General features: G+C 48.7%; 1 protein-coding gene across 4 annotated transcripts in view; it reads right to left on the bottom strand.

Annotated features, from left to right (window-relative positions):
- RGS9 (regulator of G protein signaling 9) overlaps positions 1 to 27223 on the bottom strand; it is a 117698-nt gene that overhangs the window by 70487 nt on the left and 19988 nt on the right. For 2 of the 4 annotated variants that reach the window (XM_064369471.1, XM_064369472.1), the window contains exons 1-2: positions 19303 to 19530; positions 3859 to 3955 (exon numbers count right to left, since the gene is read on the bottom strand). In XM_064369471.1, coding sequence (XP_064225541.1) covers positions 3859 to 3955; positions 19303 to 19359 — 154 coding nt within the window. In that variant the 5' untranslated portion in view covers positions 19360 to 19530. Of the gene's footprint in view, positions 1 to 3858; positions 3956 to 19302; positions 19531 to 21448; positions 21526 to 27223 lie in introns of those variants that run through there. The other 2 variants (XM_064369474.1, XM_064369473.1) reach the window with 2 other exon arrangements.

Here is a 27223-nt window from a genome sequence, read left to right as displayed (position 1 = left end):
GGACCTATTCTACTTGATTTATAACTTTAGATGGTAGAATGAAGACTCCATGTGTATTCTTGCCCCAGGTCCTGCAAATCTTAGGGGCTGGCCTGGGAACAATGCAAGAAAAAAAACACGTGAAAAACTGGCATGAAAAACAGCAGGAGAAGCTGGCATGGAAGCCAAGAGAGAATGTGCACTCATGCACTCGTCCCACCCACCCACTCCCCTCAAGGATTCAGATTTATCTCAGGGCCAAGGCAAGCCCAGGTCTACCAACAAGCGCAGAGCAGCTGCGCGACCCCATGGAAGCTCTGAGCCCCCTCCTCAGCCTGGGCCCTCTGGCCTCACAAGCAGAAGGTACACCTTGTAGGCACAGGGCGATAGCATCTCAGAAGAAAGACAAAGTGCCCTGGAATGAAGCACCCCATCATAGATGCCATCATGCAGACACCGGTGGTCACATTTTTGATCAATCTTAGCCTGCTTTCCAAAGGTCAAGCTGGGAGCCTGTCTGCATGGGAACAGGCCCACAAAACACACAAAAGAAGAGGTTCAGGATTGAGACCCCAGTGCCTGTGTTCTTATGGCTGGATAATTGCCAATGACACTGCCCTCCTCAGAGGTGGTGCAGGAACATTTCTTCTTGATCCACTTACACACTCTCTGGGCACAATTGCCTGTCTATGACCATGGCTGGGCGTACACAATCTGTAATTCCTCCCTTCATGTCCACACCCATGGGACACAAATGTCCAGCCATTATCTCTGTCAGTGCCCACATGCACACCATCGTGGCTTTCCATGGTTCTCCTTCTGCTGCTCTTAGCATCATTCACTCCTGGTTGGCTGTTCAAAAGCAAAATCCTTCATCTAAACTCCTACTTAAAATCCTAGGACTGGGTATTTAGACTTTCCACACCAAGTCTCTTTAAACACTACACGGTGGTGCGCAGGCAGAGAGACAGGCCCAGGCAGACATCAGACTGATTAGCTCTCTCCGCCGAGGAGCCGAGGGCTTTCTCATCCACTTGACTGCTTCCCCAAATAGATCAAATGAGATTATGGTGCCACCAGCATCTGTACCACGCAGTCTGTGCTGACAGCATGGCAGGCTGCTCAGGCTCCCACATCAGCTACCTTTGTCCCGAGGAAGCCCTGGGATGCCTGTCATCCCAGAAGTTCAGTCATTTGTTTTTATTGGTGCTGCCTGATGGTGCAGGACCAGGACTTCTCCCTGTCCAGGAGGAATAAGGAAAAACACAGCAGGATGGGTGACCTCGCCCAAATCCAGGAACCCAGTGTGCCCTACGTGCAAGGAAGGAAAGCAGCTGGTGCACACTGACAGTGGATAAAAATATGGACTCTGGGCCGGGATGGTGGCTCAGGCCTGTAATCCCAGCACTTTGGGAATCCAATGCGCACAGATCACCTGAAGTCAGGAGTTCGAGATTAGCCTGACCAACATGGTGAAACCCCATCTCTATTAAAAATACAAAAATTAGCTGGGTGTCGTGGTGGGAGCCTGTAATTCCAGCTACCCAGGAGCTGAGGCATGAGAATAGCTTCAGTCCAGGAGGCAGAAGCTGCAATGAGCCAAGATCGTGCCACTGCACTTCAGCCTGAGCAACAGAGCGAGACCCTGTCTCAAAAAACAAAACATATATATATATATATATAGACTCTGGAGTCACATTGCTGGGTTGAAATCCAAGCTCACTCATGAATGAGCTTAAGGACGTGAAGGCAAGTTGCTGAAACTTTTTGGTCTCCATAGCCCCATGTGCAAAAAGTGGACAGTCATATCTACCCTTAACTTTATTGTGGGTGTTAACAGACAAAGCGTGGGAAAGCGCTAGCTACAGCCACCCACCCAGCACCCGCTGCATACTCAGCACCTGCACAGCGCTCTCTCACTTCATTCCTGCACTCGTTCCCTTAGGGGAGGATTGCTATTCTTGCATTTAAAAATGAGAAAACTGGCCAGGTGTGGTGACTCGAGCTGGTAATACCAGCACTTTGGGAAGCTGAGGCAGGAGGATCACTTGAGCCCAGGAGGTCAAGGCTGCAGTGAGCCATAATTGCATTACTGCACTCCAGCCTGGGAGACAGCATGAGACCTTGTCTCAAAAAAAAAAAAAAAAAAAAAAGGAGAAAGTAAACTGAGACCAGGGCTATAGATAGAAAAGACACCTGAAGGATTTAATCCTGCACTCTCCACACAATGCCAGACAAGAAGTGACTCATGCATTCAATAAACTTTTACCAACCACCTATTATAAACACAGCTCTGCTAACCACTGGGGTTACCCAGATGAGCAAGACAAGATACTTTCCCTTGAAAGGCCCCAGTCCAGTAGAGAATTCAGGCTAGAATTAATGACAACCAGAGGCAGGGAGGGGGACGGGGTCAGGGATGCCCTTGGGAAGAATTGCCCCAGCTGCATCTGAGGTGATGAGGGACACAGAGGCACCCTGAAAAGTCTGCCCACAGTTTCCACTCTTTGGGTGCCCAGAGCTACTCTGATTCTTAGCTTTTCCAAAGTCTGGCTCATTAGTGATTCCTTTTCTTCCAGGTGCTGTAGCATTTCAATTGATTCCCCTTTTGCTCCAACGAAAGTGAGTCTTCTGTTGCTTACACACAAGGAAACCTGAGTGACACACTGCTGGTGGGAGCATCCTTTCTTCCAAGCAGTCAGAAAGGGAAAGGGGAGGCTGTGAGCCAGCTTATCTCTGCAAAGACTAGGGCACCTTGAGTGAAAAATAAATAGTCAGGTCAGGGGTGGCATTGAGAAGGAGGCCTCATGTTGAGCACAGCAGTGGTGAGGCCCGGGCTTGGGCTATGAGAAGCTGTCTGCTTCTGCAGGCAATACGGCTAAGTACGAAGCATTCTCTTTACAGCAAAATCAAGATCAGAAAACAGGTAACACATTAACCAAAATGCTCTCCTATTTTGGCGTCCAGTATCCTCTTGCCGGTATCTCTAAATGATGCTCTGCAGGCACCTCACCCACCAACACAGAGAGAGGAGACAGTGGCACTGCCCCCAAAGGGCAGTTAAGAAGGGCCTGACATGAATTAGAAGGTAGGAGAAGGTGGAGCAAATCAAAGGCCAACTTTTTTCTGCTAAATAGTATTTTTTTTCTGCCACTTGGTTTCATTAAAACAAAGCAAACAAAACCGCCAAGCAAAAAATAACAGTGAAGGTTTCTAAAATGGCCTGAGAGGAATGGCTTCAAGAAATGACTGGTTGGGTCCTTTTCTCCCTCCTTTCTGACCCCTTCCTCAGAGGAAGACTTTAGTCCAGGAGCCAGCAAATGTACTCTGTAGAGTGCTAGATAGTAAACGAACATTTCAGCTTTGTGGCAGTCTCTGCACAACTACATATATATATATATATATATATATATAAAGTCTTGTTCTGTCGTCCAGGCTGGAGTGCAGTGACATGATCTTGGCTCACTGCAACCTCCGCCTCCTGGGTTCAAGTGATTCTCCTCCCTCAGCCTTCTGAGTAGCTGGGACTACAGGCGCACACCACCATGCCCAGGTAATTTTTGTGTTTTTAGTAGAGACAGGGTTTCACCATGTTGGCCAGGCTGGTGTTAAACTCCTGACCTCAGGTGATCCACGTGCCTCGGCCTCCCAATGTGCTGGGATTACAGGCATGAGCCACCGTGCCTGGCTACAATTATATATTTTAACTCTGCCATTGTAGTGGAAGAGCAGCCGTAGACTATACATAAATGAGTGAACATGGGATATGTTCCAATAAAACTTAATTTACAAATAAAGTTTTTTACAAATACAGGAGGTGGGCCGTGTTGGACCTGCGGGGTCTATTCCAGGCCAAGGTTAAAGTACAAGCTACATCACCTGTCATGGCATGAGGAACACTGGTGACCAGGACCCTCTGGCTCTGCATTCGGACTCCTGTCTCTGGGTTCTGCATGTCCTTCACGAGCGCTTCAATCTGCAAGACAGAACGGGAAAAGCCGGCTGACCAGAACCATTTTGAAAGTTGTGTGGGGCCGTTTCCACTGCACTGAGAGGGATCTCAAAACACAAAGGTGGACACGGGGGTTCCCCATCTGGTACAGGAGCCAGGTGGGCACTGAGTGACTCCAGTGCAGTCAGGACTAAGGTGTGCTTCACAGACACAGACCCCGTCCCTGTGACTGTGGACTCGCAGAGATTCATCCTGACTAGGAGATTCTGGGAAGGCTTTTAAGGAAAGCTGGAGCTTAACGACAAAGGATTTTGCTGGACAGAAAGTGAAAGAACATCACAGGCAAAGGCATGGAAGGATGACAGCTCCCAGGGTGAGTGGAACGGAAGACAGCAGGAGTTATGACTGGAATAGCAAGTGGAGGCTAGATCACATGGATCTCAAAGCCACCCCTGGAGTGTGGATTTTGTTCCAGTGGCTGTTCCTAGAGAGCATTTTGGAAATGTGGCCCATGACAGAGAGAATATTGAAGTGTGAAAAAGTTTTCAGAGGCAGAAAAAAGTGCAGTGATCCATTCAAAGCCATTGCAACAGCCCAGGTGAGAAACGACAGTGCCCGGGCACAGTGGCTCATGCCTAGAACCCCAAAGTCTGGGAGGCAGCGGTGGGAGGATTGCTTGAGCACAGGAGTTTCTGACTTGCCTGGGCAACATAGTGAGATCCTGTCTCTACAAAAAACTTAAAACTTAGCCAGGCATGGTGGCACATGCCTGTAGTTCCCAGCTACTTGGGAGGCTGAGGCAGGAGGATCACTTGAGCCCAGGAGTTCCAGGCTACAGTGAGCTATGATCATACCACTGCACTCCAGCAGGGGTTACCTAGCAAGACACTGTTTGCTTTTTTTTTCTTTTTTTTTTTTTGAGACGGAGTCTCTCTCTGTTGCCCAGGCTAGACTGCAGTGGTGCGATCTCGGCTCACTGCAACCTCTGCTCCCAGGTTTAAACAATTCTCCTGCCTCAGCCTCCTGAGTAGCTAGAATTACAGACATGCACCAATACGCCCAGCTAATTTTCGTATGCTCAGTAGAGGCAGGATTTCACCATGTTGGCCAGGCTGGTCTCGAACCCTTGACACCCCAACTCTTTATATTCTCAGCAGAGCAGCCAGATGGACTTTCCATTATTTTAGAATATGTCACTCCTGTGAGTGGCTGTTCCACTGCAAGGGCCACTTGACTCCGAGTAAATGATAAAGTTCCCCTACTGGTCTATATGTTCAGGACCTCCTTCCTCTCTGACTTCTTTCCTGCCACTCCCCACCAGCTCCCTCTGATCCAGCCACACTGGCCATCTTGCTTCCACCAGCCATGCCAAGGCCACTCCCAGCTTGCTTTGGGTGGGGCCCATGGTATGGCTGTTCCTTCTACCTGGACCAGTCTTCCCAAGAGACCAACTTGGCTCCCTCCTCACCTCCTTCCCCTTCTGACAGTCTCAGAGGCCCACCCAGACCATTCTTAGAGCTGCAACCCTGAACTCCACCCTTGGCACTGCTGATCCCCTGCTCAGTTTCTCGAGAGCATGTGTGTTCTTCAAACATAAAAATCAATTGACCTATTCATGACGTTGTTTATGGCACATCTCTCATTGCTCCCGGAAAGTAAGCTCTTCCTGGGAGTCTTTTGTCTGTTGTTGTTTGCTGCTGGATGTCAAGAGCCAAAAAGCATGCCCGATGCATGGGTAGTACCCAGTAGGCAGGTGATGTGTGAATTAATAAATAAACGAAGGAGTGGCCAGGAAGATGGTAAGGAGGGATGAGCTTTAGAGCCCTAGAAGAACAAAAATAAACTGAATTTGCAAGTGATCGGGTGGTCCACTGAGGTTGGCACAGAATAATGCCAAGGTTTATAACTTATATGACCAGAGTTACCAGTTACCAAAATAGAAAATGCAAAAGAAGAAGCCACTTCTGGAAGCAAAGGTGTCTGCCTTGGAAGGTGGACTGTAAGGTGCTACTGAGATTCCCACAATGTCTGAGAGGCGATTGGAAATGACTCCCCAGGTTCAGAAGAGACAGGGTCAGAGATATAAATTACAGCTGTGAGTGTCAGAGAGATTTGAGGCGAAAGAATCAATGAACTGTCTAAGGAAGCCTGAACTGCAGGAAGGCAGCCACAAGCACAGCCCTATTATCTATTGGGTTGGCTTTTTTTTTTTTTTCATTTTTATTATTAAAAAATTATTTCCCACTTGAAAAAAATTAAATGGAAATAATATCAACTGACGGATTTTTTTTTTTTTTTTTTTTGCAACCATCACCTCCCTGGCTCAAGCAATTCTCCTGCTTTAGCCTTCCAAATAGCTGGAATTTCAGGCATGTGCCACCACGCCCAGTTAAGTTTTGTATTTTTAGTAGAGACAGGGTTTCACCGTGTTGGCCAGGCTGATCTCGAACTCCTGACCTCAAGTGATCCTCCCGCTTCAGCCTCCCAAAATGCTGGGATTGCAGGCGTGAGCCACCACACCCAGCCTGAAGGATATTTTTTTTAAACACACTGGATGTTTGACACTAGTCAACAAAGAGGACTAGAGAAAACCCAGGTGTTTCTCTTGTTATTCAGTGTTCACCACTGACTGTGACAAAGCCCCATGTGCAGGTTTCAAACTTCATGTTCCTCTAGAAAAGGCCTCACTGACGGGAAATCCATCTACTCCTCCTGCCCCAGATGTGCTTGCCAATGATCAGTTGGTCATTCGACAGCCAAGCACAGTCAGAGAGAAGCAGCTATGGTCCCTGAGCCCAAAGATCTCACTGACGAGTGCAAGGATATTCTAGGACAACGCAGGACGTGCAATGACAAGGGTGAGTCTGTGGTGTCCTGTGAACACGGCAGTGCCTAGAGCTGGGCAGGTGGGAAGGACTCATAGGTTGAGTCTCACTCTATTACCAGGCTGGAGTACAGTGGCGCCATCTTGGCTCGCTGCAATCTCCACCTCCCAAGTTCAAGCAATTCTTCTGCCTCAGCCTCCCCAGCAGCTAGGATTACAGGCACCCGCCACCACGCCTGCCTAATTTTGTATTATTAGTAGAGACGGGGTTTTATCATGTTGGCCAGGCTGCTCTCAAACACCTGACCTCAAATGATCCACCCACCTCAGCCTCCCAAAGTGCTGGGATTACAGATGTAAGCCACCAGGCCCAGCCTCCTAGATTTAATTTTACAAAGATGAGCAGAAAAAGAAAAGGAGCATGGTGAGGGTGTTCCAGGTGGAAGGGCCACAGGAACGGAAGCAGAGAACGTGATGCAGCAGCGGGAACAAAGCCTTTTCCTGCCTTGACCCAGCCCAAGGCTCTCTCCTGAAGTCTGGGCTGCGTGTAGCTGGACATCCACGTGGAGGGCTGCTCTCACACCCAGTCTGTCCACATTCCCGCCATTATCCAAAGTAAAACATCTCATCCATTCTCCCACTTCCCCTCCACTTAGCCACCTTGCTTACACCATCATTAGTCTCTTGGCACTAAATTAAACAGCATCCCCCAACATTGGCTCATTACAATTTGCAAAAACCTTTTATGATCTGAAGGTGCTTGCAGTCCAAAGAAACAGCACTCAATCTCCGTGCGATTTCCTTTTACTATTAACTGTAGGATCTTGGACAACTCACTTAACTGCTCTGAATCTCCTTTCTCTGTCATAAAATGGAGACCATGATAGTATGTGGCCTATTGAATGGTTCTATAATCCCGTAGAATTTAATTAACTTGTAGTTTATAATCCCTTAAAATTTAATTATCTAAAATGCTCTATAAGGAGAGATATATGTTATGTATGCTTTATCAGGAGAGATATACATTCATTGTTATGGTTAGAATTACTAATATTAGTACAATTCATACTAATACATTTTTAAAACTTTGCATGAAGGGTTGTGTTTAGGTGCCCAGGAATGAAAGCCCAGGTCAACAAACCAAATAAGTATGGGTATTTATTGAGCATGTATTAAGAACTCCCCACTGCCAGGGTACTAGATAGAAGACATAAACCCAGTCTTCAGAGAGGTGAGCAGACAATGACATGAAAATGAAAAGTTAACTAATATGAAAGCTATGAGTCTAAATGCAGAGAAGGCTCATTTCACATCTCTGCTCCAATGTAGAAGATAGAGGCCTTAGGTAAGTTGCTGAATTCTACTGGGACTCATTTCTCTGTAAAATAGAGATTGCAATAGTATCAGGCCTGGTGCAGTGGCTCACGCCTGTAATCTCAGAATTTTGGGAGGCCAAGGTGGGTGGATCACTTGAGGTCAGGATTTCGAGACCAGCCTGGCCAACATGATGAAACCCATTTCCACCAAAAATACAAAAATTAGCTGGGCATGGTTGCAGCTGCCTGTAGTCCCAGCCACTTGGGAGGCTAAGGTGGGAGAATCGCTTGAACCTAGGAGGTGGAGGTTGCAGTGAGCTGAGATCTTATCACTGCACTCCAGTCTGCAACAGAGTGAAACCTTGTCTCAAAAAAAACAAAAAAAACTACCAAAACCAATAGTATCTACATCATCATGGGGATATTGTGAAGACTAAATGAGATCAAGCATATAGAGTATTCCATATCATGCTGTGCACGAAGTGTTTATGAAATAGCAATTGCAAGCCAGACACTGTGGCTCATGCCTGTAATCCCGGGAAGCTACCCTGAAGGCTGAGGCAGGAAGATCACTTGAGCCCAGGAGTTCAAGACCAGCCTGGGGCTGGGCAAGGTGACTCATGCCTGTAATCCCAGCACTTTGGGAGGCCAAGGCAAGTGGATCACCTGAGGTCAGGAGTTTAAGACCAGCCTGGCCAACATGGAGAAACATCCTCTCTACTGAAAACACAAAAATTAGTTGGGCATGGTGGCGTATGCTTGTAATCCCAGCTACTCAGGAGGCTGAGGCAGGAGAATTGCTTGAACCTGGGAGGCAGAGGTTGTAGTGGGCCAAGACCACACCACTGCACTCCAGCCTGGGCAACAGAGCAAGACTCTGTCTCAAAAATAAAAGACCAGCCTGGGCAACACAGGCAGCGCTTGTTCCCCTCCCCGCCAACCCTGCCATAATAGCAACTGCAGATTGGCCAAGATGATCCCAAAAAGAGTACAGGAAGAGCCAACAGAATCTCTCCAGATGTGAGGACCAGGCTGCACTCCAAGGGAGGGGTGGCATAAGAAGGACTCAAGCTTAATTCAGAAATGGAAAGAGACTGAAATTGGAATCCTGTGTACTGTTCGTAGAAATGTAAAATGGTGCAGATGCTGTGGAAAACAGTATGGAGTCATGGAGGTTCATCAGAAAAATTAAAAATAGAGCTACCATAGCATCCAACAATACCACTTCTCAGTATGTACCCAAAGAATTGAAATCAGGATCTGGAAAAGATACCTGCACACCCATGTTCACTGCAGCACCATTCACGTTTGCCAAAATGTGGAAATAACCTAAGTGTACACTGTCTGACGAACAGATAAAGAAATGTGTCATATGCATACAAAAGAAAATTGTTTGGCTTTTGAAATGAAAGAAATTCTGCAATAGGCAAGCAAATGAATGAACCTGGAGTTCATTATGCTAAGTGAAATAAGCCAGTCACAGAAGGACAAATACCACACGATTCCACTTACATGAAGTACCTAGAATAGACAAATTCATAGATCAGACATCAGAATGGTAGTTGCCAGGGGTTAGGGAGAAGGGAAAACAGGAAGTTGCTACTCAACAGGCATAAAGAATTTTCAGTTAAATGAGATGAATGCGTTCTAGACATCTGATGTACAACACTGGACCTCAAGTAAACAATAATGTATTGTGCACTTAAATTTTTAAAAGGGTAGATCTCATGTTAAATGCTCTTACCACAATAAAATAAAAATTTTTTAAAGAGAGGCCAGGCGTCATGGCTCATGCCTGTAATCCCAGCACTTTGGGAAGCTGAGGCAAGCAGATCATTTGAGGCCAGGAGTTTGACACCAGCCTGGCCAACATGGTGAAACCCTGTCTCTACAAAAAATACAAAAATTAGCTGGGTGTGATGGTGCATGCCTGTAATCCCAGCTACTCAGGAGGCTGAGGCAGGAGAATCACTTGAACCTGAGAGGTGGCAGCTGCAGTGAGCCGAGATCACGCCACCACACTCCAGCATGGGTAACAGAGACTCTTTCTCAAAAAAAGAAAAAAAAAGTTTTTTAGAGAGAGAGAGAGAGAGAGAGAGAGACTGATCTAGGTGTATTCAAGGTGACAGGTCATTCAAGGGAGTCTTGAAGTAGAAAAATGCTACCTGCCACCTGTCACTCAGGCAGCCTGAAGCTGGAAGGCTCCCACCTTCCCAAGGAGCGTGGGACAATGTCCTAATTTGATGCCAAGGGGTGAGATTCCCTATTTCAATCTTTGTTGCTAAACCAGCATTTGCAGCTGAACCACGATTTCGAGAAATGAACCAAGGGCAGATGCACAGCTGAGGCCACTCTGAGCACAGCGCCAGCCACTCAGCCAGCATGCAGACCCAGGCAGCTCCAGGGACTCCCGGTGCAAAACTGACTGTCAGCTTCCTCTGCATGGACACATTCTCGGCTCACAGAATTGTTTTGGAACAGAAACTACTCATTTCGGCTTGATTCAGAGCCACAGTCCTTGGCCATCTGCAGTGTCAGGACTTGGCGGCATCTGAGGTCACTGGGTCAGCTGTGGTTCCAGCAGCCAGGAGGGGAGCAAAGGAACAACCCCAGGAGGGTGGTGGGGGGCGCTGGGAGGTAGAGCTGCTGCTCCTGGGGATGGCCAGGGAACCGAGGAGCTAACAGGCTTGGGAGTGACTCCCTCCAGAGTTCTCCACGAACTGTGATCTCAGATCTCCATGGTACCCCAGGAAGTGCCCGATTTTCTTTTTTTGTTTGTTTGTTTTTGAGATGGAGTCTCACTCTTTAGCCCAAGCTGGAATGCAGTGGCGTGATCTTGGCTCACTGTAACCTCTGCCTCCCAGGCTCAAGCGATTCTCATGCCTTAGCCTCCCAAGTAGCTGGAACTACAGGCATGCACCACCACTCTGACTTTTTGTATTTTAGTAGAGATGGGATTTCACCATGTTGCCCAGGCTGGTCTCGAACTCCTGGCCTCAAGTGATCTGCCCACCTTGGCCTCCCAAAGTGCTAGGATTGCAGGCGTGAGCCACCGCACCCGGCCAAGATTTTCTGACATAAAGCCCCAAGACTCCCTTTTCCCACTTTAGCTGCCAGATGAAAGGCTGCCTTCATTCAAAATGGTTTTTAGTAGATGAAACAGCAGCATGTGACGAAAATGGGGAGCCCATATACTGAAGAAGACATATAATCCCACTTTAAAAGTTGGAAACCCAGTTTCTCTGACAGAAAGTTGGCAGATTTGATTCCTTGTCTTTGCATTTAAAAAAATTGAGTTATAAAGAGTTTGAAAATAACCTTCAGAGGAGGAATAATGAGAGTTATTTTAGAAACACAATGAGGGGAATCAGATTTCTTTCTAGCAGGTGTGTCACCCTTCACAGAAAGAAGGGCTGGGTGGGAGGAGGTAACGTCACGTGGATCTTGGGAACTTCTTGAGGGAGTTCGGCCAGTTGGGATTCCAATCCTTTTTCCTCAGACCTTTCCCAGTACAAATTCCTCTGAGGTGTCTCCTCAGTCACCCAAGGAAACCACAGCACTCTAGCTCTGTGGACTGAAGTGTGTCCCCCTACAAATTTGTACATCGAAGTCCTAACCCCAGTACCTCAGGATGTCGCTGCTTTTTGGAGCTAAGGTCTTTAAAGAGGTAAAATGAGGCCAGGGGTAGTAGCTCCTGCCTGTAATCCCAGCAATTTGAGAGGCTGAGGTGGGCAGATAGCTTAAGGCTAGGAGTTCGTGACCAGCCTGGCCAACATGGCAAAACCCTCTATCAAAAATACAAAAAAAATTAGCGAGGCATGGTATCGGGCACCTACAATCACAGCTACTCAGGAGGCTGAGGCAGGAGAATGGAGGCAGAGGTTGCAGTGAGCTGAGATCGAGCCACTGCACTCCAGCCTGGGCGACAGAATGAGACTCAGTCTCAAAAAACTAAAAATAAAAAAAAATGAAGAGGTGAAATGAGGTCATGGAGTGGACCCCAATTCCATATGACCAGTGTCTTTATGAGAACAGATTAGGACACAGATAGACACAGAGGAGAGATTACATGAGAATAGAGAGAGGACGGCCATCTGCGAGCCGAAGAGAGAAGCTTCAGGTGAAGCCAACCCTGCCACGGGTTGATCTCAGACTTCCAGCCTCCAGAACTGTGAGCAAAGAAGTTTCTGTTGCTTAAGCCACTCAGTTTGTGGTTATTACAACAGCCCTACAAACTCATACAGACTCTGTGTCCTATACTCAATCAGAAACATCCCTTCCCCTGCACAGAAGGAAGAGAATCTGAACTGTTTCCCAAGTTCTCCAGGGCGTGAGACACCCTTGTCATTCTGCTCCCAATTTCAGCAGACCTTGCCCTCTCCTCCTTGTGTCCGTGGGGGCATCCTCACCCTCAAAGGCCAACATCCTCTCTCCCAAACAGACTCCACTTCCCAGCTCCTCCCAAGACAATGGATCAGCCCAGGTTCGTTCCCAGGCTACATGTCAATGCTGCAGCACTAGGCCACCGCGCGACCCCGTCTGACCCCGTGTCGGGGAGGAGGTCAGGGAGTCAGCTGCGCCATTTCTCTCTCAGATGCCAAAGTCCTGAGGCATGACAGTGGGAGTGCCAGGGGACCCCGACATCACAGAGGGATCAGAAATGAGGGCTTTGATGGCTCTGACATCCCACCCACCACACCCACGCTGCTCCTCACAAGAAGGAGCTGTCACTCACTGCACAAGATCTCTGGGGCTGGAATTTTCCTTTAAGCTGGAGAAGGCACTCTGGGGAACAATAATGATCGGTACTTTTCTATACAGGGACGGGAAAAGTGACCCAGAACCGCAGAGTTGTTTTTCTAACAGAGGAGGATGTGCTCCTGCTGTTCAGCCTGGCCACGCAGAGTCCAGCCACCCTCCCGTTGCGTTGCCCGAAGTCTCCCAGACACTCAGACACTCAGCAGCACCGTGCCCTAATCAGTGCTCGGTAGTCTTTCTCCAAAACCTGCTCTTCCCACCCTGGTCAAAAGCCTGGGAATTGTTCTAGGTGACCCCAGCCAAGATGTGGCCAACTTCTGTTGAATCTGCTTTCGTTTCCTTTTCTTCTTTCTTCAGGCTGGAATGCAGTGGCACGATCATAGCTCACTGCGGTCTCAAACTCCTGGGCAGAAATGATCCTCCTGCTTTAGTTTCCCAGAGCTAAGACTACAGGCATGTGTCACCCTGCCCAGCTAATTTTTTTTTTGAGACAAGATCTGGCTCTGTTGCCCAGGCTGGAGAATGCAATAGCACGATCCTGGCTCACTGCAACCTCTGCCTCCTGGGTTCAAGCAATTCTCCCACCTCAGCCTCCCTAGTAGCTGGGACTAGAGGTGCCCACCACCACACTCAGCTAATTTTGTGTGTGTGTGTGTATTTTTGGTAGAGACAGGGTTTCACCATGTTGCCCAGGCTGGTCTCGAACTCCTGGGAGCAAGTGATCCATCCATCTTGGCCTCCCAAAGCGCTGGGATAAAGGCGGGAGCCACCGCTTCTGGTCCCCAGCTAATTTTTAAGTTTTTTGTAGAGATGGGTCTTGATATGTTGCCCAGTCTGACTGCTTTTGTTTTCAACACATCTCTTATCTGCTCACTCAATCCTGCCTCCGTGGAACGTCTTCTAAACCCCCTTCCACACTGTCAGGTTCTGCCTTTCAGCTGGCATCTGTCTCCAGCCTCCAGGGTGCTCTTTAGCCCAGGGCTCTCAAACTTGTGACTTCGATGCTTGGAGCTAGACCATTCTTTGGGGGTTGGAGGGGATGGCTGTCCTGTGGGTTGTAGGATATTTAGCAGCGTTCATGTCCTCCACCCACCAGATGCCAGGAGCACCCCAAGTTATGACAATCCAAAATGTATTTAGACATTGCCACATGTCCCCAGGGGCTTTCATCCTGACTGCACATTCAAACCACCTGGAAAACTTTTTAAAAAGAACATGGTTAAACCTGGCATGATGACAGATGCCTGTAATTGAAATTACTCTGGAGGCCAAGGTGAGAGGATCCCTTGAGCCCAGGAGTTTGAGTGCAGCCTGGGCCATATAGTGACACCCCAATCTCTAAAAAAAGAAATTGTTTTTAAAAAAAGAAAACCAGACTGTGAATGGTGGCTTATACCTGCAATCCCAGCACTTTAGGAGGTCAAGGCGGGTGGATCACCTGAGGTGAGGAGTTCGAGACCAGCCTGGCCGACACAGTGAAACCCCATCACTAGTAAAAACACAAAAATTAGCTGGGCATAGTGGCAGGTCCCTGTAATACCAGCTACTTGGGAGGCTGAGGCAGGAGAATAGCTTGAAGCCAGGAGGCAGAGGTTACAGTGAACCAAGATCTCACCACTGCACTCCAGCCTGAGCCACAGAGACAGACTCTGTCTTGAAAGGAAGGAGGGAAGGAGGGAAGGAGGGAAGGAGGGAAGGAAGGAAGGAAGGAAGGAAGGAAGGAAGGAAGGAAGGAAGTAGGTAGGTAGGTAGGTAGGTAGGTAAGGAGAGAGGGAGGGAGGAAACTAGTGGCATAAAAAGACCAATACTTAAGCCTCACTTCCAGGCCAAGTAAATCATAAATTCAGAGTACAGTGAGTTGATATTAATGTTTTTTAAAGTGCAGCCTAGGTTGAGAATTACTCATTCCCTCTCACCAGAATCATCTTTCTAGCATATAAACCAACTCATCTTATTCATCCCTGATTTTAAGACATCAAACAGCTTCTCATTAAACACAGAAGTCATCAAACTCCGTAACATGACCTAGAAAGCCCTCCAGTTCTGGGCCCGTCTAGCCTCCCAGCCTTCCCCTCCGTCAACTCCAAACTCACCTCCCGCCCACTTGGGGCCAGCTCTCCCAACCCCCAAGCAATCTCCCAAAACGCCATGCTATTTCACATGTCCATGTTTTCTGTTGCCTGAAATGTCACTCATTTTCCCAACCTCCTGGCCAAAAACTACTGACTTCTTATAATTCGACTCCGTTGAAGCCCCCTTGTGAAATCTGTCCTGATCCCCCCTGGCCCCAGGTTGAACCCACCACCCCCTGCTTGGTGTTACATGTATCCTCTAACAATGACTGCCACAACCTATGGGACGCTTCTTGTCTCCTTGTTTATACACCTGTCTTTCTCCACTAGACTCTAAGCTCGTTGGTGCTCCCAGTACCTGGCACAGCATCTAGCCCATAAGTAAATGCCCAATTATGTGTCTGTATTGAATGAAAGAATGTTACAAGCAAGAGCTACCACACTCTGCCTGGACAGCCTCAATATTTCTGCGTCTGCCTTCCCTTCTCAGGCAAAAAGAGATGCCAGAAGCCACACAGGAAAACAAAGCTGTCTAACAGAAGGCTTCTCCGAGAAAGTCCATCCCATGGTGAATCTCAAGGGCAGTGGTAACTGGTACTGGCTGGGATGCTGATCTGGGGATTGCAGAGGGGAAAGGGCCCATCCCCAGAACAAGAGTCCGCGGGTGCTGGAACCACAGGAGGCCACCCACCTGTGCTCATCTGTCCACTATGTGCCGTCAGCTAATTCCCCAGCAAAGCCACGAACAGGTGGGCCCTCTGCCTCTTTCTACTACATCTTAAACAAGCCCAGGCATCAGAGGTGGGCAGCAGCATGGCTGGTGGGCATGCCAGCCCAGGGCTGCATTGAACTGAGATGGAGGCATGGGTGTGAGAACCTCGGGAATCGAGGAAAGGCCTTTCTGACCAGCACTGCTCTCCCTGGCCCCATGAACGCTGTCATTTCTCAGGAGACTGGAGCTGCAGGGGTATAGGAGGATCCTGAGCAGACTCCCTGAGTTCAGGGAGAAGACATCCCATCCATTCTTCTGGCTCATACAAGTGGTCCTTTTTTTTTTTTTAGAAAGAGTCTTTTTCTGTCACCCAGGCTAGAGTGCAGTGGCATGAATTTGGTCACTGCAACCTCCACCTCTCAGGTACAAGTGATTCTCCTGCCTCAGCCTCCCAAGTATCTGGGATTACAGGTGCCCACCACCATGCCCTGCTAATTGTTATATCTTTAGTAGACATGGGATTTCACCCTGTTGGCCAGGCTGGTCTCAAACTCCTGATCTCAGATGATCCACCTGCCTCATCCTCCCAAAGTGCTGGGATTACAGGCATGAGCCAGTGCGTCTGGCCCACCAGTGGTCTTCTTAATTTGCAAATCTGCCATATCACTTGCCTATTCCAATTTCTGTAGTGGCTCCTTATGAGATGAAAACAAACCTTTCAAAGGTCTCGAAGGCCCATATGCACCCGATACCTCTGCCTTCCTTTCCAACTTCCCACTCCCCTTGTACTTCAAAATTCATCCATTACAGTACATGTCCTCAAACCCACTAGCATTCCCATGCCTCTGTGCCTACACTGTTCCCTCTGCCTGGAACATCTTTCCCTTTCTGCCTGGAACCCCGTATGTATCCTTCAGGTCTCAGCTCTGTGTCCCTAAGCACACTTAGCCGGGCTTCCCACAGCCTCCACCCTCTGCCCCGCATCATGGGAAAGCTCATGGCACTGTATCAGAACTCGTAACAGATGACGACCACTCCTGTATTTCTTCCTGGTTTCACCACCTCGTGCTGCATGGCTGGCAAGTCACTTAACCTCTCTGAGCCTCAGCTTTCTTCTTTGTAAAATGGTGACCATAACCTCCAGCATATGAACTAGATGAGATAATGCACATAAGCCCCCCAGCCATGGATGCAGCATACTTCACCACATGCACTGAACGAGTGGTGAGTGACAGTTGCACCCAGGTCCAGTTTTTTTGTTCCAGGCCCTTCTCCAGAAAGCTGGACTCGAATGCAGCTGGTTTTTCATTAAGGATCGCCTGGCATGGGCTCTTGAGACCTGTTCTGCAGATCTTTATTCTGTCCCCTGCTCCAAGGAGCCCTGTGACATGACGAATGCATACACAGATATACAGAATGCACAGACAGGGCCCTTGCCAGCACAAGGTCTAGGGAAAGGGCAATGCTGGCAGTGCAGCAGGCTCTGCAGGGCACAGACAAGGGAGCTGTCCTGCCCAGGGGCATCAGGAGAACCAGCCTTCACTGATGAGGGGTGGCTGAGCTGGGCATGGGAAGAGAAGTGGAGATTGGCAGGTGAGAGGGGGAGAAAAGACTTTCCCAGCAGACAGGCCCTGAGGCAGGAAAGGGCACCAGGTTCCTAGAAAGGAAGGAAGTCTTTGAGGCAGGAGCCCAGGGGTGCCTGTGGCTGCTTCATTGTTTTCCAGAGGGCATGTGTGGCAGGCAGGCAGGAGGCAAAGCCAGGAAGATGGTGGGAATGGGATCCTGGGTGGCCAGGCTGCTCAGGAGAAGGTTGGACTTTATCCTGGGAACATAGGAAGCCAGTGGAGGGTTTCAGGTCAAGGAGGTCACCATTGATTTGGTGGTGGGTGGGGGGAGTGTGTGTAGGAAGGATGTCATGAAGGAGGGGAAGCAGGGGTGGAAGAAGGGGAACTGGGATGGAGGAGGGGAAGGTTAGGGTAGAGGAGGGGGAAATTAGAATGGAGGAAGAGAAGGCTGGGGTGGAGGACGAGGAGAATGGGGTAGAGGAAGGGGAGGATGGGGTGGAGGAAGAGGAGCTGGTGTAGGCGGGGAGAGCTGGGTGGAGGAGGGGGAGCTGGGATGGAGGAGGGAGAGGTTAGAGTGGAAGAAGGGAGACTGGGATGGAGGAGAGAGTTCAGATGGAGGAGGGGAGGGTGGGGTGGAGGCAGGGAGGCTGGGCTGGAGGAGGGAGGAGGGGGAGTTCAGATGGAAGAGGGAAGCCTGGGGTGAAGGATGGGCGGCTGGGGTGGAGGAGGAGTGGCTGGGGTGGCTGGGGTGGAAGAGGGAAGCCTGGGGTGAAGGAGGGAAGCTAGAGACCAAGGCACTAGTCAGAAAACCAAGGTAAAGAGAGGAGATTCTACCAGAGAAAAGTCATGATGGAAAAGAATGCCAGAGATTCAGTAAACAAACCGAGTGTCTCCAGACAATGACTCTCTGAGCCTCCAAGCCAGAGCTGTCCTGCCTGGGAGGAGGCAGTCCTAGGATAAATCCTGGATGATGTATGGCTTTCAGATAGCCAACTTAGGCAGTTTCTTCTGCTTTTAGTAATTGGTATCTGCAATATGGGCTTCTCAGGGTTCTTTCTGAGTGAGACAACAGTCAGCCCGTCTGCTTTATAGATGATACCCACACCTCTGCTACTCAGAAGACGAGGACGAGCATCTTGAAGTAGGTGGACCAAATGCGACCAGGTGTCCTGGGGTGCCCAGGACTGTCCAGGTTTTAGCATTGAAAGTCCTGGGCAAATCCGGACAGGCGGTCACCGACTATAACAATTTGCTGAGCTCCAGAGGCTCAGGGGAGAGTCCAGCTTGTCACAAAACATTCAGCTAATTCTACTCAACAAGATAAGCCTAAGAAGATGGACACTACACTGTGAAAAGTGGCCATGGCTGGGGGGAAGGACAGAGACGCGACCCGGGACCTAATCCTCCATAGATCTCTTCTGACAGTGATTATCTCAGACGCTCAGAACGAAATGAACCACTTTGTCCCCAAACATCTGTCCGCACAGGTGCATTCCACCTCCCACATGTCCATTCTGGGTGCCCGCCCTGTGCCCAGTCACTTTCCCCCTACCCCCAGAGGAAAGCTTTCACAAGGAAAGCGAAAGGTTGGGACTTCTGCCACCAGCGCAGACAGAGGGAGATGCACAGATAGACACGCTCAAATGAGGGCTCGGGGCATTGTAAGTGGGGTGGCCCTTTGTCCTATGCTAATCACCCCGTTTTCACGGTCTATGTGTACACACACACACACACACACACACTTTAAAATAGTGCAGTTTGGGATCAGAAAAAAAAAGGCAAAAATGGCAATGTAACATCTGGGCGTCTTACAACAATATCAGCAGGCTGTCTCAGATCCGCCACAGCCTGAACTGAACCTGCCTCTCCCGAGTAACAGGTTGCTTTCACCTCCCGCAGACATCCTCGCTGGCTTCAGATTCTCCACTACAGGCAGGGCACACGGAAACCTCATTATTATAGTCCTCAATATCGACACACACAGCAAAGAAGTCACTTAATAAAATCGAGCAGCTCAAATCCACCCAAAGGGGCGCCCCGCACTCCTGCCCCGCGTGTCCTCGGACGCTTCCCAGACGCGGTCCCCCGCCGCCTGCCGCGGCCCAGGTGAGGGGCCGGGGTTACCTTTTGGAGAAAGGCCATCCTCGGCCTGTACTGCTGGCCTTGGTGTCGGATTGTCATCCTGGCCCCTGGATGGATTCACAGCCAGAGCACCAGTGGGAGACAAGAGGAGAAGCCCCCCAAGTGTGAAAGGCAGCCGGGCTCGCCCCAGCCCTGGGCGTCGACGGGGAGGCGGCTGGGCGGGGAGGGCGCGGGCCGGGCCCCCCTGACTCTCACTCGGCGCCGCCGACTTGGAAAGCAGCTGGAATCCGCGCCAGCCAATCCGCGAGCGGCGCCGGGGGCTCATTAGCATGCGCTGCGCGGGCCCCCACCTGCCGCCAGGGGGCGCTGTCCGGCCCGCCAGGCGGGATACCTCGGAGCCTCAGGTGAGACCCGCAGGGCGGGGCCCCGGGGACGAGGAGGAGAAGGAGTAGAAGGAGAGGGGCGGGGAAGGAGAGGAGGAGGAAGAGGACCTGGCAGGAGGAGCGAGCCTTTTAACTTGGGGCGGAGTTATGCACAGAAGTGACACAGAGAGCCCTCACTAACACAGCGCGGTGGAAAACACGGACTTTCCCATCCCAGCTCTGCCACTAACCAGCCGGCAGCCTTGGGCAAGTTCCTTACGATCTCTAAGAATCGATGTCCTTTCACTCAGTTTTTACTTTCACTCAAAAGTACAAATTGGAAAATGGGATTACACTATCCAACAGAAAAAGTTGCTGTATCATTTTAATAGGGAGATGTGTAACAGCGTTTGGCCCTCCATAAATACGTAGGAAAAAAATCAGAGGTGGCAATTTATTGACCCAATAGCAGAGGATTACTAAGATGTGGGTTTAAAAAGAGCAAGAAGTGAAGAAGGAAGAGAGGAAGGTTGTAGTCCCACCCCAGTTAGCTGTCTGGCATTGAGCGAATTACGTTTTACTTCTCTGGTTCTTACTGTGTTGGTTGGTTGCTTTGGGGGTTTTTTTGTTGCTGTTTAACTTTTTTTTGAGACAGGGTCTTGCTCTGTCGCCCAGGCTGGAGTGCATGGTGTGATCATGGCTCATTGCAGCCACAACCTCCCAGGCTCAATCCTCCCACCTCAACCTCCCTAGTAACTGGGGCTACAGGCACGCGCCACCACACGCAGCTAGTTTTTACAAAGATTGTTTGTGGAGATGGGGTTTCACTATGTCGCCAAGGCTGGTTTCAAACTCCTGGGCTCAATCGATCTGCCCACCTTGGCCCCACAAAGTGCTGGGATTACAGGAGTGAGCCACCGCAACTGGCTGGTTTATTGTTTCAATAGACTTTATTTTTTAGAACAGTTTTAGATTCACAGCACAACTGAGTGGAAGGTATAGGAACATCTCATATATCCCCTCCCCACACACACAGCCTCCCCCATGATCAAGAGCCTTTCTGCTTTGTCATTTAAAGCACTTTCTCTTAAATATACTTAATAGTTATTAAGTGTAGCAGATAAAATGTTTAAGTTGGAAGAAAACAAGAAGGCTTTTGCCTTAGAAAGGTACAGTCAACCAATGCCTCCTTAAAGCAGTGGTTCTTGGCGGGGCACAGTGGCTCATGCCTATAATTCCAGCACTTTGGGAAGCTGAGGCGGGAGGATCACTTAAGGTCAGGAGTTCGATCTCCACCGGATAGGGTTTCGCCAAGTTGGCCAGGCTGGTCTCGAACCCCTGACCTCAAGTGATCCTCCTGCCTTTTCAGGAAACCCTGATTCAGAGCCTCCAATTTAGAGGACCCTAGACCCTGCAGAGATCCATCCACGCCAAAGACCAGAGATCCTGCCAAGCAAACTGAACCACGGGGAAGTATGCTTCTGGCGTGAGCTGAGATCCAAAGAAAATGCTGGAATATCTTGATTTTTTCTCAAGAAGCATCTTTTGAGCCTAGTGTTAAATGGAACACATGCTGGGATATGCCAAGAAGATGAGCTATGATGTTCCTTCCAGTTTCAGCATCCCTCTAGAAACCCTAAGCATCAGGAAGATAAGTGGCTTTCCTAAAATGAAGGATGAGAAAAATTATTCAGGAGCAAAGAGAGGCAAAATTACAAGGGGTTTTGCTCACTAATAGGATAGGAAGGGCTCAATGCCTGCCACTCTCCTCTCCACTCCTTCTATCCAGCCCTGCTCTCCAAGCAGCTACATTTTGTGAGACCCACCTGAGCTCATTGGAGCAGAGATGCTGGGCGTGTGACCCAGAGGCCAGTTCCCTACATGACAGGATCATGATGTGGATCTGAAAAATGGAGAGGACCTTGTTAGATTATTGCCTTCACAAATGTCAACTTGAGTCAGATAAAGTCAGGGCCACAGAAAGCTGAGACCAAATGCAGCTCAAGTTATGAGGAAGGAGAAATGAAAGGTGCAGAGGAAGCCGATCAGAAAAGGGAAGTTAACAGGCTGGGCGCAGAGGTTCACTCCTGTAATCCCAGCATTTTGGGAGGCTGAGGCGGGTGGATCACCTGAGGTCAGGAGTTCGAGACCAGCCTGGCCAACATGAAGAAACCCCGTCTCTACTAAAAATACAAAAAAATTTAGCTGGGCGTGGTGGCGCATGCCTGTAGTCCCAGCTACTCGGGAGGCTGAGGCAGGAGAATCGCTTGAACATGAGAGGCGGAGGTTGCAGTGAGCCAAGATTTGCACTCCAGCCTGGGCAACAGAGCGAGATTCTGTCTCAAAAAAAGAAAAGAAAAAAAAAGAGGGAAGCAAACAAACTGAACACAGAGCAGCAGAGGGGCCATGACACAGACAGACAGGTCCCTCAGACTGAGTTGGATCAGTGCCTTTCCAACGGCAACAGTATCTTCAGGAATCCCCCCACATATCTGAGTCTTCGTTTCTCACAGCTGAAAGAGCCTATCATGTAATACGGTATTCGAAGGTTCGTGCCAGTGTCCTGAGGGAAAGAAATTGATTTAATTTATCGATTTATTTAAACAACAAACATGTTGTTTGCCAGCCATTGTGCTAGAGTCTGGAATTCAAAGCAGAATATGGCTCAGTCCTTTTTATGAGAATAAGACCAGAAAAATATACATATAAAAAAAGAAAAAACAAATATGACCCAGCTCCTGTCTCAAGGAGCTCAGGGTTTAAAGTGGAAAAAAAATATTTAAACAAAAACAAAATTGTTATAAAATAAAATCTGTGCGTGATGAAGATGTAGTCAATGCAATACAAGATTTTGTGGCAGGCACCTTACTCAGCCTGAATGGAAGAGAAGATCAGGAAGACTTCCTGGAAGAGGTGTCTTAAAAAATATAGGAAGTTAACCAGGTATAGGGGCAAGCAAAGTTTCCCCACAGAGAACAGCACAAGAAAAGGTGCAGAGGCAAGGATTAGCATAATTGGAGGGTGGTGACTAGGAGTTTGTTAGACACAAGGTCAAGCAGTTTGGAGGGACTGGGCATAGTGGCTCACACCTGTAATCCCAGAACTTTGGGAGGCCGAGACGGGAGAATCACCTTTGGTCAGAAGTTCGAGACTAGCCTGGCCAACATGGTGAAACCCTCATCTCTACCAGAAATACAAAAATTAACCGGGTGTGGTGGCGGGCACCTGTAATCCCAGCTACTGGGGAGGCTGAGACAGGAGGATCACTTGAACTCAGGATCACTACTGTACTCCAGCCTGGGTGACAGAGTGAGACCCTGTCTAAATAATAAAAAATAAATTTAAGAAACTGAGGCCAGGCACAGTGTCTCACACCTGTAATCCCAGCACTTTGGGAGGCTGAGACTGGTGGATCACTTTATGTCAGGAGTTCGAGACCAGCCTGGACAACATGATAAAACCCCATCTCTACTAAAAAATACAAAAATTAGGCAGGCATCGTGGCAGGTGCCTATAATCCCAGCTACCTGGGAGGCTGAGGCAGGAAAATCACTTGAACTGGGGAGGCAGAGGTTGCAGTGAGCCAAGATCATGCCACTGCACTCCAGCCTGGGCAACAGAGTGAGACTCTGTCTCAAAAAAAAAAAAAAAAAATTGACCAAAAAAGCAAATATTATCTTGCAATATACCAGCACTAAAATTAAATTTTTCTGTGACTCTGACTCAGTCAGTAAATGGACATTCCATTGTTATCAACATCATCATCAGTTTTGTGACCAGTGTCCTCTGCATCATTATCAACAAAAGAGTGTGATTCACACCCTAAGCTGGAGTCATGCTGCCCTGGGTACTGTACAACGTGATCTACATAGTCCTGGACCTTGTTCCCTGCAGGCTAAAACCTCATCCTGGTACAATCATATGTTCATCCAAACAGCACATGCAGGCAGCAGTGCCCTTTAAAATCCAGGTCTGAGATCATCTCAATAAAATGTTGCAACACTCCTAGTCAACCCAACAAATTAGTTCAGTCCAAGTGCTCAACTAAAGCTTAAAAGGACGTGTTCCCTGCCTTTGTGCCCCTCTCAAAGTCTGGGAGAAGAAACAGAAACTTAAACGTTTCATTTCAACATGATGGATGTTTCAGATCGCTGCCAGGCCAAGACTTCCATGAAGAGACTTCTTAGAAGTAGGGCAGGGTTAAAGGAGCCGCGAAGGGATGTTAAAGACCCCGGTAATATAATAGCAACTGTGGGAAGCTATTATTCATTATCTAGGCATCTAAGGATGGAGAGCCAGAACCCTGCTGGGCAGGGGCTGTCATCTTGGAGGGAGAAAAGCCTCAGGGAATACATACCCCGGCTCCCTCTCCTCCTGCTCTCCATTTCCTGTTGCCTCCCAGTGTTCAGTATTGACCCAAATCCGGAGTGCAAGGAGTCTGGGTGATGCAGCCTTTAGGGTTGGCCTCCCAGAGCACAGAGTCAGGGAGAGAAGAGCAAAAACTCTGGGGCCTGGAAGGGGCACAGGGGAGGCACACTGTGAAGATGCAGCACGTGGGTTAAATGTCTACGGTAGTGTGAACGCCCAGAGAGGTCTCAGAGTTCATCCTCTGTCCCCAAGCACTTTGGACAGCTCAGGTGCAGCACCTCCCACACCTATACAAAGAGACATCTCCCTGACTTGGACAGAAATGGTGTCTGATGGGTTCATCTGACTCCCGGCGTCACTGCCCTTCCTCTACCCTTGCTTGCATTTCGTGTAATTGTCTTGTTTGAAAATATTATAAGTGTATATTACATTTGCAATTCTATAAGAGTCATATAGAGAAAAAAACCCTCAGATGCATGAACGTTTCTTCTTAGGTCCTTTTAGCCAATAGAGCATGAAAACATACTCTGGCCGGGCGCGGTGGCTCATGCCTGTAATCCTAGCACTTTGGGAGGCTGAGGTGGGTGGATCACCTGAGGTCAGGAGTTCGAGACCAGCCTGGTCAACATGGTGAAACCCCATCTTTCCTAAAAACACAAAAATTAGCCAGGCTTGGTGGTGGGCGCCTGTAATCCCAGCTACTCGGGAGGCTGAGACAGGAGAATCGCTTGAACCCAGGAGGTGGAGGTTGCAGTGAGCCAAGATTGCTCCACTGGACTACAGCCTGGGCAACAAAGCAAGACTCTGTCTCAAAAAAAAAAAAAAAATGCATGCCAACTGAGGGTCCTCTACTGACATTGGCCCCCAAGATCCACCTGGAGGCTTGTGGCTCCCTCAGTGTTTCTGCCAACTGCACAGGTTCCTCCCTTGCCCTGACTGTGACGGGATGGCTCAGGCACCCCAGCTGTGTGGGTGGGGGGATCCCATCTCCTCCTCCAGCTTCCAACAGCCACCACCACTCTTTGTAAGATGCTGAGAGGGTAGTAGGGAACAAGTATCTGTCATGGTTTTCCAAAGTAAGGGATTTTCCAAAACTCCTGCCCCTTTTACCCTTGGTTTCCCCAGAAACGGAAATGTCTGGAAGGGCATAGGAAGACAGTTGATACAGGAGACATGAAGAAAATAAAAACATTAACTCCTGCAAGAATGGGTTTTTAACCCAATTCAGGTGCTGCATCTAAATATCCGCTTTCCCTAGGCTCATTTCTTTTTGTTTTGATGTGTGGATCTAACATTGCTTTCTCTATCTGTCAGTCAATCAATCAATCTATCTATCTATCTATCTAATCATCTATCCATCCATCCATCCATCCTTATCTCTATGTCTTATTACATCACCTGAACTTTGGAAAAGCTAATTGTGCTTTTTTCCCCTTCTTTCTTTATCTTTAGTAGACAGCCCTTCTGGGTTCAAAATTTAAGCCACCCTGCTGACACCAAATGTGGTCTTTTATTAAAAAGTACAAATCCCAGCCTGGTGCGGTGGTTCACGCCTGTAATCCCAGCACTCTGGGAGGCCAAGGTAGGTGGATCACTTGAGGTCAGGAGTTCATAACCAGCCTGGACAATATGGTGAAACTGCATCTCTACTAAAAAAGTACAAAAATTAGCCAGGCGTGGTGGTGTGCACCTGTAACCCGAGCTACTCTGGAGGCTGAGGCAGGAGAATCACTTGGACCCAGGATGCAGAGATTGCAATGAGCCGAAATTGTGCCACTGCACTCCAGCCTGGGCAACAGAGTAAGACTTCATCTCCAAAAAAAGACTCCATCTAAAAAAAAAAAAAAAAAACAACAAATCCTTAGGGGTGGAGGGAATGTGAAGTGACTGCTAATGAGTGTAGTGTTTCTTCTTGAAAATGTTCTGGAATTTGTAGTAGAGATTCAACCTTGTGAACATACCAAAACTACTGAGTTGTGTACTTTAACAGGGTAAATTTTATGCTATGTGAATTATATCTCAATTTTTTAAAAATACATGAGCCAAGTACAGCGTGGCACGTACCTGGGGGACTAAGGAAGGAGGATCACTTGAGCCCAGGAAACCATTATCAATAATGATAATAGAGGAAGCATTCTGTCGTCTTAGAATATTCTACTAGATCTTCGTCCTAAGGGCACCTGGGCTTGTCCCCCGGGGTGTCACACCCACTACAGGGGAGGTTGCTTTTGTCCCCTGTCATCGCCCTATTTCCAAGCTGGTACTTGGAGTTCCCCAAGCTTCCCATTGCCACTTATGAGCCATCACTTTTCCACTTTGGTGCTAAACCCTTCCTCCCCTGAGGCGTACACACCCGTCTCCACCACCTTCATCTTCCTTGCCCTTTTGTCTTTCTCCAGATTTTCTCCCACAGAACTTGAGCACCTCACCCACATCCTCCTCTTGTCCTCATGCTGGGTGATTTCAGGGTCCCAGTGGATGACCCAACCTCCTGACCCTCCACCTCTTCCCTTCCACTGATCTTTGCTTCTGCTTAACTTCAGCCATCCACTCCCATGGCCATATCCTGGTTTTCATTCCGGGTCATCTCGGAAAGTCTGAACTTGCATATTTGCCCTCTAAGTCCAGCACTCAGTCCTTCCCAGGGTTCATTTACCTGTTGCTCATCATTGCGAAACCTCTAGATCCCAGGAGCCTCTGTTTGCTCCAAGTGTCCCTTCCCTCATGGCCTCCCTTCCCTCCTCTCAGCTTAGGTCTGCCACATTTGCTACCTTCTTTTCTTTTTCTCTGGGTCCAGGGATCTCACTGCCTGCCAGGCTGGAGTGCAGCGGCACAATCTCCACTTATGCAGCCTCAGCCTCCCGGGCTCTTGATCCTCTGACCTCAGCCTCCTGAGTAGCTAGGACTACAGGCACATGCCACCATGCCCAGCTAAATTTTTTTTTGTATTTTTGGTGATGATGGAGTTTTGCCATGTTGCCCAGACTGGTCTGAACTCCTGAACTCAAGCGATCCACCCACCTCTGCCTCCCAAAGTGCTGAGATTGCAGGCAAGAGCCACTGCACCTGGGCCAATATCTCCTTAACAGCCTCTCAAGAAGAGCCCCTCACCTTCTCTCTAACAGACTTGTCCAAAATTTCCTAGTCATGGATCAATCAATCCCATACCCAGGTAGACACAGCCAGAATGAATTTATTTATTTATTTATTTATTTATTTATTTATTTATTTAG

The sequence above is a fragment of the Aotus nancymaae genome, unplaced genomic scaffold, assembly GCF_030222135.1.
Source record: "Aotus nancymaae isolate 86718 unplaced genomic scaffold, 86718_ANA_hifiasm-v0.15.2.pri h1tg000089l, whole genome shotgun sequence".
NCBI classification, from domain to species: domain Eukaryota; kingdom Metazoa; phylum Chordata; class Mammalia; order Primates; family Aotidae; genus Aotus; species Aotus nancymaae.
Note: the sequence above shows the minus strand (reverse complement) of the source record. Positions and strands in the feature narration are given on the sequence as shown.